The sequence below is a fragment of the Saccopteryx bilineata genome, chromosome 9 (assembly GCF_036850765.1).
Source record: "Saccopteryx bilineata isolate mSacBil1 chromosome 9, mSacBil1_pri_phased_curated, whole genome shotgun sequence".
In the NCBI taxonomy this organism is placed as follows: Eukaryota; Metazoa; Chordata; class Mammalia; order Chiroptera; family Emballonuridae; genus Saccopteryx; species Saccopteryx bilineata.
Genome location: NC_089498.1, coordinates 22644052 through 22656149, shown reverse-complemented (window position 1 = coordinate 22656149; position 12098 = coordinate 22644052). Strand labels below are relative to the sequence as shown.

Below are 12098 nucleotides of genomic sequence, written 5' to 3'. Positions count from 1 at the left end.
GGTCTCAATAAAATTAAACATAAAGATTTCTTTGCATATGTGCCTCATTCTTCAATTTTTATCAAGGTACAAAACTATACTTCAGTTTGGTATTAACTCTCAAACATGAACTTTCTGCTAGGCAGAACTGTAAAATTACCAGCACGTGATTGAAGGCTTGAGTAATAAAGGCAACAGAGCATGAAAGAACAAAAATTAAACGCTCAAGAGGCCTCTCCAGAGTAAATATACAAAAGTCATGCTGAATATTCTAGAATGTAGTAACCACCATCACACCAAGAAATCTGTTCCATCTTATTCATTCTCCACTGCCATACCATACAACAGCTCCTGATACAACAGGTATATAAAAGTACTGGTTGAATAAATGAATCAACTTAGTATTTTCATTATTAAAATTTATTTCAAGGCCTAAAAACAAGATTCTCCCAAAATTAAGTTTATAGACGCTATGTATTTACATGATACACTCAGTATTTACAACCAAATCATAATTCTTTTACTTTTTTTAAGACTTTATTTATTCATTTTAGAGAGGGAAGAAAAAGCGAAAGAAAGAAGAGGGTAAGAAGCTGGAAGCATCAACTCCCATATGTGCCTTGACCAGGCAAACCTAGGGTTTTGAACTAGCAACCTCAGCATTCCAGGTCGACTCTTTATCCACTGTGCCACTACAGGTCAGGCCAAATCATAATTCCTACTTTGGAATTTTCTATTACCCATTGGGAAATTTTAAAGTAGAACGTCATCACAGAAGAGTGTAAGAGTTCAGTATCTACAAATCTGATAACCTACATCCTCCTGCTTCTATTTTCTGATAAATATACAAAAACTGCAAATGAAATAGAAATCTTAAAAAAGAGAAACAGACAAGCGAAAACCAAACTAAACTAAAAAAGTACCTTTAACCAATAGGCCATCAGAACTTCTGTGACTTTCTAAGAAAAATTTATTATAAGAGAAGAATTGCTAAATTCCCTGTTTGGATTCTCTAATGTCTCCATCTAGCAAGCATTCCTCAGTTTGTAAATTAAACAAGCATGACTGGACTAGTAAAAAAACAAACAAACAAACAAAAACTTATCAACAACATGCACAGGTGTAAATATAATTCCATGTAACTGACATCTTGGATTATACCATAGACAAGACTTCTCCTTTAGCCTTTGAATGGTATTTACTCAGAATACACACTGGTAATTCTTTAATAAATGTAACATTTCATTACTCATGGCATTCAAAGTCCTGGAAATATAAGAAAATTCAGATTTACTAAATGCCTTTTCTATTCTATGAAGGCCCAAATGTTATTTCATTGCTAAATTGTGTTCTTGTGCCTAAAGATGTACAGCAATACTTTCATGTAATTAAATTATCCTCTACAGAAGTTTTTTTTTTTTTTTTTAATTTATTCATTTTAGAGAGGAGAGAGAGACAGAGAGGAGAGAGAGACAGAGGGGAGGAGCTGGAAGCATCAACTCCCACATGTGCCTTGACCAGGCAAGCCCAGGGTTTTGAACCGGCGACCTCAGTATTTCCAGGTCGACGCTTTATCCACTGCGCCACCACAGGTCAGGCCTCTATAGAAGTTTTAATCCTTTGCTAAGTCTCTTTACATATAAGCCAGAGAACCAAACACAATTCAAATATATTCTAGACAGTAAATATAAAATCAGTAAATACAGGATGTCAAGATTTACTGATGCTGTATTATAAGAAAAACCTAAAATAATAAATTAGTTCTTAGAAAAAGGAAAGGTTAAGACTTACTTCTTGATACAGTTGGTCATGAGAAGATGGACATCTTGTCTTTCGTCTAACAACAGCATTGCCCCTAAATAGCCAATGCGTTTGTCTGTGAATTTTTGAGACGCAATAAGCTTGAGGCACTCCAACTGCAAATAAAATTTAAAAAAAGAAAGAAATTAAGAAAATTGCTGCCACAATCAGGAAAGCAATGTTTTTAACCCAGAATCAATGAATGATTAAATATATATAACCTGTATCATCAAACCACCTAAATAAAAGACAAAGATTTAAGACCTCTGGATATCTTGATAGTAATAAAGTTCTGAAATAGACCATTTGTCAAGGTCCTATGATATCTGCCATCCAAATATCTGTGAACCAAACACAAATCGAATATAAGGTATATTCAAATATACCTTAGTTCTACAGATTCATACAAAGTAGAAAAGTACATATTATAACATATTAAAGACCCAATTCCTAATTTAATACCCAGATCACATTAAATAAGCACTTAACTCACATGTGTATTTAAGGTCTGGTTCCTATTTTGAATATCAAGAAAAATCAATAACCAGAAATACATTAACTGCCAAACACTGTACTAAATATCAAAAATGTACAAGTAAAGAAGAGACAGACAATAACTAACTTTAATATAATGTGGAAAGTGCTACATTTAGGCCTTAAACTAAGTACTATGGGAGAAGTGAGGGTTTATAAATCAAATAAAGAAAAAGAAAAAGCCAGCAGAAAACTCAGTAGTGGAATTAACCTAAAATGTTTGATATGATATTTTTCTTTATATAATTGTTAGAAATCCTCTGAGCCTAACAGTCTTTGTAGTTAAACAGTCTGTCTCTCTACTTAGCTTTTCTTGAATGTCACAATCACTATGCTATACTTTATCATTCCACCTTGACTAACATGGAAAAGGTCAATCATACCCTGAAGTAGTTTTCAAAGCATTTACACACACAAGTTAGACTCTCCAAGAAGAGTTTTTCAAACTATGCTCCCATATAGAATCACCACATCCCAAGGGAAGGGGTTCAAATAAAGGCCCATGTACACAGGAATCTAAGACTTGCCAAATGAATTTGCCTATAGGTTCAAAAGTAAAACTGAAATAAGAGCTTACAAATAAATTGTTTTGAGCTATCTAAAAATTGTTCTTTCAATGTACCTTCATTAAAAACACCTAATGCCTGACCTGTGGTGGCGCAGTGGATAAAGCGTCGACCTAGAAATGCTGAGGTCGCCAGTTCGAAACCCTGGGCTTGCCTGGTCAAGGCACATATGGGAGTTGATGATTCCAGCTCCTCCCCCCTTCTCTCTCTCTGTCTCTCCTCTCTCTCTCTCTCTCTCTGTGTCTCTCCTTCACCTCTCTAAAATGAATAAAAAAAATAAAAAAACCCACCTAAGGTGGCCTGACAAGGCAGTGGAGCAGTGGATAGACTTGGAAGGAGAGGACCCAGGTTCAAAACCCTGAGGTCGCCAGCTTGAGCATGGGATCATAGACATGAACCCATAGTCGCTGGCTTGAGCCCAAAGTTCGCTGGCTTGAAGCCCAAGGTCGCTGGCTTGAGCAAGGGGTCACTTGCTCAGCTGTAACCCCCAAGTCAAGGCACATATGAGAAAGCAATCAATGAACTAAGGAGACAAAGGAACTACAACAAAAAATTGATGCTTCTCATCTCTCTCCCTTCCTGTCTGTACCCCACCCCCTACTCTTTCTCTCTCTCTCTCACCAAAAAATAACAACAACAACAAAAAAGCCTAAGGTATGGCCACTTAGGTCAATCAGTGAGAGTGTTGTCCTGAAACACCAAGGTTGCAGGTTTGATCCCTGGTTAGGGCACATACAGGAAGTGATTAATGAATGCACAAAATGGAACAAATAAATGCCTCCCTCTCTCTACTTTCCTCTCTCTAAAATGAATCCATTAAAATAATAAAAATAAAAAGCCACATAAGGTAGCAGAAATTATCATGAGCAAGTCAAAGAAGCCTCTAAGGGGGACCCACCAGGATCCAAAACAAAAACTAAAATGGCTTTTGAGATTGACAAAGATTAGGTTAAGAACCCCTCTCCTTTCTTCTACACATTCAAGTTAAATTTTTTTTAACTTATGAAATAGATGATGAAAGTCATTTATATAATGTCAGCAGAAAAATTACTTCTGAAATTAATGAGAAAAATCAGAAGCTAAATGTTATTAGAAAAATCTTTTTCGCCTGGCCTGTGGTGTTGCAGTGGATAAAGCTTGAACCTGGAACACTGAGGTCACCGGTTCACAACCCTAGGCTTATCTGGTCAAGGCACATACAAGAAGCAACCACTACGAATTGCTGCCTCCCACTTTTCCCTCCTTTTTATCTTTTCTTTCTCTCTCTCTCCCCCTCCTCTCTCTAAAATCAATAAATAAAATCCAAAAACTAAATTGAAAAAAGAATCTTTTTCAAACTGAAGGTTTTTAAATATTTTAGAAGTGAAAGAAAATGTTCTTAGAAGCAGAGAGCAATGAAATTTTTATCATCCCTACTGAATCATGCTTCTGTCAAATACTAGGCATTATACAAGTAAATTATTCAAAAATATTTTATTAAGATGAACTAATAAGGACAGACTCTTAGTCATTAACATTATTTGTATTTTTAAGGGACAAGTTTTAAGACAATCACATAAAAGTTATCAGTGACTGGTGAGTAGAATTCATTGTTTTTGTGATACTTAAAACTAAACAGCAAAAAGAAAAAGAAAATTTAAAATAACAAATACTAAATTAGTTCTTTTTTTTTTCTTTCTTTTTTTTTTTTTTGTATTTTTCTGAAGCTGGAAACGGGGAGAGGGGAGAGACAGTCAGACAGACTCCCGCATGCACCTGACCGGGATCCACCCGGCACGCCCACCAGGGGCCCAGGGGCAATGCTCTGCCCACCAGGGGGCAATGCTCTGCCGGGACCAGAGCCACTCGAGCGCCTGGGGCGGAGGCCAAGGAGCCATCCCCGGCGCCCGGGCCATCTTTGCTCCAATGGAGCCTTGGCTGCGGGAGGGGAAGAGAGAGATAGAGAGGAAGGAGGGGTGGGGGGTGGAGAAGCAAATGGGTGCTTCTCCTATGTGCCCTGGCCGGGAATCGAACCCGGGTCCCCCACACGCCAGGCCAACGCTCTACCGCTGAGTCAACCGGCCAGGGCCTAAATTAGTTCTTTTTAATATTCTCATTGGTACAGTGAATTTGCTTTAAGTATTTGATTTTGAAGGTGACAAATTTGAGGGGAAACATAAGATTATACAGAGGTTGCCAGTTCGATCCCCAGGCAGGGCACGTACACAGGGATAAATTATTGTTCCTGTCTCTTGCTCTCTCCCTTCCTGTCTCTCAAGTCAATAAAATAAACATTTTTCTAAAGTTTAAAAAATAAAAATAATTTTAAAAAATATGTAACTAGGTAAAGTTATAATATCAATCATGTTATTTGTTTTTTTGTTAAGTGAGAGGAGAGGAGATAAACTCCCGCATGAATCCCAACTAGGATCCACCCAGCAACCCCTGTCTGGGGCCACCGCTCAAACCAATTGAACCACTGGCTGCAGGAGAGGATGAGGGAGAGAAGAGGGAGAGGGTGGGACAGAGTAATAAATGGTCACTTCTCACGCGTGCCCTAACCAGGGATCAAACCCAGGATGTCCACACACTGGGCTGACTCTCAAGCCACTGACCCAACCAGCCAGGGCCTCAATCATGTTTAATAACTACAAAAGAAGCTACCTGAAATCTCACCTGAAACTCTACTAACTCATAAATCTGTCTAATGCTTTAAGACTCCAGTAAACAGCCCAGCTTTTATATTCATACCAGAAAACTTTTGCTTTTACCCCAAACTCTATGAGCAAAGTCAAAAGACAAATGACCAACTTGGAAAAAGTATTTGTCATTCATTTCAGACGAGATCGGGCGCGTTCAGGGTGGTATGGCCGTAGACTTGTCATTCATTTCAGTCGTGAAATCCTATGTAACAGGATCCGACAAGTTGGTTTTTTAAAAATAAACTAATAACTCAATGACTGACCAGGCAGTGGTGCAGTGGATAGAACATCAACCCAGGACACTGAGGACCCAGGTTTGAAACCCCAAGGTTGCCAGCTTGAGCGTGGGCTCACCAGCTTGAGCACAGGATCACAGACATGATCCCATGATTACTGGCTTGAGCCCAAGGTTGCTTTCTTAAGCAAGGAATTACTGGCTCAGCTGGAGTCCCCCAGTCAAGGCACATATAAGAAGCAATCAAGAAACAACTAAGAGTGCCACAACTACGAGTTGATGCCTCTCGTCTCTCTCTCTTCCTGTCTGTCCCTCCCTCTCTCTCTCTCTAAATAAATAAATAAATAAGCCAACAACTCAATAGAAAAACGAACCAAAAATATGGACAATTCAAAGAAAATAACTCAAACATATGAAATGGAGTCCAAGCTCCTCATAAAACAAATGCAAACCCAATAAGATAAAATTACTAAAAAAATACAGACGACAACAAAGAAATCCATTTAATTGTATACTTGTAAAGGTGAATTATATATGTAAAATATGCCTTGGTGAATTTATTACAAAAAAAGGAAATACAAATCAAAACCATACTGAGAAACTACTTTTAACCTATTGTATTACCAAAGATAAAAAACTGTCACAACAGTACAGGACATTAATGACAGGAGTATAAACTGGCCCAAACTGTGGTAAGAAAGAGCTGGCCTATCTAAATCACAAATACACATACCCTTTGATTTAACAACTGCATTTTTACAAACTTATACTACATTTACATTCACACAAGTGCAAGATAATGGAGATTATTCAACTACAGTAAGATTATTTTACATAAGATTAGAAATAAATGACCATTAATAAGGCATCAGTTTAATAAATTATGACTCATACATGTGACGGAATATGTACTTCACTGGATCTACTACCATAAGCATGTCAAAAAAGCTAGGAAAAAAAGAATGAGGAAGCTTTTTATACATTGATATGGGCTAATCTTCAAGACAAATAAAAAAAAAACAGTGCATACAGTATGTGACAATATGTATTTTAAGAGAGGGGGTGAGAACATATGTAATATATCCATCCACTGAATGTGTGTAAAACGTCTCTGGAAGGAGAGTCAAGAAATGATCCCACCAATTGCCTATAAAGAGGAAAACTAAGTGATCAGAAGAGAGTAGAAAGCAGTTTTGATCATAAATCCTTTCGTATGCTTTAAATTTTGCATCAATACACTGTCATTATCTATTCCAAAGACATTAACATTAAAATTGGACTAGGAGGAAAAACTTTAAAACTGCAAGACAGCCTGACCAGGTGGTGGTGCAGTGGATAGAGCATCGAACTGGGACGTGGAAGACCCAGGTTCGAGACACCGAGGTCGCCAGTTTGAGCGTGGGTTCATCTGATTTGAGCAAAGCTCACCAACTTGGATCCAAGGTGGCTGGCTCGAGCAAGGGGTTACTCGGTCTACTGCAGCCCCACAGTCAAGGCACAGATGAGAAAGCAATCAATGGACAACTAAGGTGCCACAAGGAAGAATTGATGAGTCTCTCTTCCTTCCTTCCTGTCTGTCTGTCCCTATCTGTCTCTCTCTCTGACTCTCTGTCTCTATCAAAAACAAAAAAGAACTGCAAAATAAAGAAAATATACCTTAACTTATGGTTAGGAAAATTAATATAATGATTTAAAAGAAAAAAAAACTTAGGGAAATCATTTGTACCCCTTCTAAACTTGAACATATACAATATTTCAAAAAATAACAAAAAAAGCATCTGAGTCCTGGAATCCTTTTTTGAAAAAGACTGAAAATTTAAGACCAGGATCTTATAAAAATATAACTCAGTAAATTAAAACAGCCTCTTTTAGATAACTGAAATTCATAATGAACAATTATTGTCGATTCTTTTATACTTGTTATGTTGTAGGAGCTTAAAAAGTATGTTCATTCCTTATCTCTAACTCCCAGGATGGCTGTGCTTTTCCCAGCTGACAGTTACTTTGTACTCTTCACCTACTATCAATTTCTTCCTTGTCAACAACTCTCTTAATATACTATACTTGCTTTTCCACAGTAACCTTGTCCCTCTCCCCCTATCATTCCAAAGGGCTGACTGTAATCATTCTTTGCTACTCACTGATTTTTTCAATATTTACTTTCCAATTGTTTTTGAAACACTGTCATTTTGCTTTAATTTAGTCAACTGTTGTGCACAAACTAATGTGCTAGACATTGTCACTGATACACAGCAGGGCACATAAAAGAAAACCAACAGTTGGATATGTATCATAAAGTATGGTATGCACACTATAACAGTTATACACAAGCTACTATGAAAATGGCTTAGGAAGGGCACCCAGTTCAGATTAGAAAAAGAATTCCTATCACTTTATATAACAGTGGAATAGAAAGAAACCAATCTGAGTTAAGGGCTCTGCCTCCCTAATCTTATTTCTAGCTGAATTATTTCAACAACCTGAGCCTCAGGTTCCTCATCACTAAGGTAACAAAGCCACATTGTGGAAGAGAACCCTAACAGTTCTCCGCTCCCTACCTAATTCTCTCCAGCTGATCCTTGAAGTGGCCTCAGAATTCTTCTGAGCAACATTCCAGGCAGCCATTAGCAACAAGTCTTAAAAGACTGTTATCAGTCCCCTTTGGAACAAATACCTTAAGATGTGGTTCCCAAACCTGACTGATCAAAATCATCTGGGAGTTTTGAAATATAAATCAACCCCCAGGATAATCTGGTGTGGATTTCAGGGAGAGCCTGACAATTTAATGTTTACAAAGTTATTCTAGATGACTCAATGTTCCAGTTTTCTTTGAATTTCAAAGCAATCTTTAAAAAGAGAACTTGGCCAGGTTCCTGGCCTTGTTCCATTTTTTCGGAAGAAAGTACAAACATTGCCTTTTATCATCATTTAATCTGGTTATCCTTTAGAAAGAAGCCCTGCACCTACTTTGTTAGTTGGCACATATACATTTGCTTTTCAATTTAACATTTGGGTTTTATGATGTGCACAATCATCTTGATGAAAAGGTGCATTAAAATATTATAAACAGCCGGACCAGGAGGTGGCACAGTGGATAGAGCGTCAGACTGGGATGCAGAGGACTCAGGTTAGAGACCCCGAGGTCGCCAGCTTGAGCACGGGCTCATCTGGTTTGAGCAAAAGCCCACCAGCTTGAACCTAAGGTCACTGGCTCCAGCAAGGGGCTACTCAGTCTGCTGAAGGCTCACAGTCAAGGCACATAAGAGAAAGCAATCAATGAACAACTAAGGTGTTGCAACACGCAATGAAAAACTAATGATTGATGCTTCTCATCTCTCTCCGTTCCTGTCTGTCTGTCCTTGTCTATTCCTCTCTCTGACTCACTCTCTGTCTCTGAAAAAAATAAAAAATAGAAAATAAAATATTATAAACAGCCTGACTTGTGGTGGCACAGTGGATAAAGCGTCAACCTGGAAACACTGAGGTTGCCGGTTCAAAACCCTGGCTTGCCTGGTCAAGGCACATATGGGAGTTGATGCTTCCTACTCCTCCCCCTTCTCTCTCTCTCTCCTCCCCCCCTCTCCTCTATAAAATGAATAAATAATTAAAAATATATATTATAAACAATGGATCTGCAGCTGATTGATTAGGTCATTTTAAGTTGCCTTTAGCCTGACCTGCAGTGGTGCAGTGGAAAAAGCATCAACCTGAAACACTGAGGTTGCTGGTTCAACACCTCAGGCTTGCCTGGTTAAGGCCTATGGGAGTCGCTGCTTCCTGCTCCTCCCCCCCCCCTTTTTTCTCTCTCTGTCTCTCACTCTCCCCCTTTCTAAAATAAATAAATAATAAAAAATAAATAAAATATTTTAAAAAGTTACCTTTATTTCATTTTAGTACTCGGAAATAACTTTCTAGTTTATACACACACACACACTTTTAAAGAACAAGTTTGTGATTGCATTACTACTATGTAGCCTGGCAACATAACATCTACATAGACCAGAGACCACGTTTTCATTCTGTGGCAGAACGAGAAAGGGTAAATAAACAAAATTCCTACTATATCCTATTTTCTGAGAAAATTATAAAATATTTCACTCAAAAATATACAAAAATAACACTCACTGACCCACCAATAAGTTTCTCAAAACTTTTTACCCACCTGACCAGGTGGTGGCGCAGTGGATAGAACGTTGGACTGGGATGCAGAGGACCCAGGTTCAAGACCCTGAGGTTGCCAGTTTGGGTGTGGGCTCATCTGGTTTGAGCAAAACTCACCAGTTTGAGCCCATGGTTGCTGGCTCAAGCAAGGGGTCACTCGGTCTACTGTAGCTCCCCCCCCCCCCCCCCCGTCAAGGCACAGATGAAAAATTAATCAATGAACAACTACGGAGCCACAACGAAGAATTGATGTTTCTCATCTCTTTCCTTTCCTGTCTGTCCCTATCTGTCCCTCTCTCTCTCTTTCTCTCTGCCACAAAAAAAAACAAAAAATTTTTACCCTATTTACTTAATTTTAAATTTTTTAATATTACAAGACCAATTGAGGCCCTCTACATACTCTGCCTCAGTCCCATTTTCCGTCTTTCCACCCCATGAGTAACCAAAACTCAAATTTCTGTTCCATCTTTGCCATGCTGCACATCCTTACTGCCCATGAAAAGATTATTATGTCTGAATTCTTTTTTTTTTTTTTGGTATTTTTCTGAAGCTGGAAACAGGGACAGTCAGACAGACTCCCACATGCGCCCGACCAGAATCCACCTGGCATGCCCACCAGGGGCGACGCTCTGCCCACCAGGGGGCGATGCTCTGCCCCTCCGGGGCGTCGCTCTGCCACGACCAGAGCCACTCTAGCGCCTGGGGCAGAGGCCAAGGAGCCATCCCCAGCGCCTGGGCCATCTTTGCTCCAATGGAGCCTTGGCTACGGGAGGGGAAGAGAGAGAGAGAGGAAGGAGTGGGGGGTGGAGAAGCAAATGGGCGCTTCTCCTATGTGCCCTGGCCAGGAATCGAACCCAGGTCCCCCGCACGCCAGGCCGACGCTCTACCGCTGAGCCAACCGGCCAGGGCTTATCTGAATATTTTTAAAAGCATCAGATCATATTCCTGCTTTCTATTTAACATTTTTGGGTATTACATCCAAACAAGAACCTCTAATTCTCTTATATAGGTACTCACAACTTAACTATTCTTTCTGTGGATGTATATAGATTGTTCCCAGTGCATCCCTATTAGAAACAATGCTGCAATGAATACTCTTATAAAAATGTCTTTTTATTTTTAAACTTTTTCTTTTTATTCATTTTAGAAAGTGGGGAGAGAGACAGAAAGAGAAGTGAGGAGGAGCAGGAAGCATCAAATCCCATTGTGCCTTGACCAGACAAGCCCAAGGTTTTGAACCAGTGACCTCAGTATTCCAGGTCAATGCTTTATCCACTGCGCCACCACAGGCCAGGGAAAAATGTCTCTTTTTAAAACACACCAAAAGGCTTGATCTGATTCAAGTTTTCAGTTTTTGTTTTGTTTTGCTTTAGCAAATACACTTCATAGGTGGTAGTATACTTTCATCAGGAGGCCTAAAATTATTTCTGCTGGTTGTCTCTCATTTGTGACATTAGCGGCAGTTATGGTCATCAGGGGTTCCAAAAATGGCAATATAATTATTTCATTCCTTCTTCATTTATTGACTAGACTAGTCCTCTAAGGAGCAATTTCTCGATATACACCAAGTTTAACAGTAAGTCCTTCAAAAGGAAGTACTGGTAAGGAAAAGTAGGATTGATTTTTGTTTCTTTCTCAAAATTAGTTGGTTCCATATTATCCTCCAAAAATGACCAATGGAGTTTTTAGAATTTGCTGTTATTATGAACTCACTGATACAAATTTATTTGGTTTCAATTATAATCATTATTCTTATTAAAGCTCAAATTTTCTCATTTGGAGGAATAACAGCCTCTTCTGGTGGCTGCTCAATACTTTTAACATAACCTCTGTAGTCTTTCCTGCTTCCTGGCACAGTAAAACAGTTCAAGCTTATTTTGTACATTTCCTGCCGCAGATTTGGGACCAGCCAATCTGGGATTGCACAAGACAAGGATGCCTATTATCACTGCTTCTTTTCAATATTTTGCTACATGTACAGAATAGTAAGAACATAAGAACAAAAATGTCTAAGGATGGAAAAGGAAAGGAACTGCCATTATTTGCAGACAATAATATTGAATATATGCAAACAATTAAGTCTATAGGGACTTTTACGACCAGGTCCAGTAATGTTATGATAAGTAGACATACAAAAATCAA

At 38.7% G+C, this 12098-nt stretch overlaps 1 protein-coding gene across 3 annotated transcripts in view; it reads right to left on the bottom strand.

The window, feature by feature from the left end:
• Positions 1–12098, bottom strand: part of AP1G1 (adaptor related protein complex 1 subunit gamma 1) — a 94662-nt gene that overhangs the window by 49352 nt on the left and 33212 nt on the right. For all 3 annotated transcript variants that reach the window (XM_066242072.1, XM_066242071.1, XM_066242070.1), the window contains one exon: positions 1771–1895. In XM_066242072.1, coding sequence (XP_066098169.1) covers positions 1771–1895 — 125 coding nt within the window. The remainder of the gene's footprint in view (positions 1–1770; positions 1896–12098) is intronic.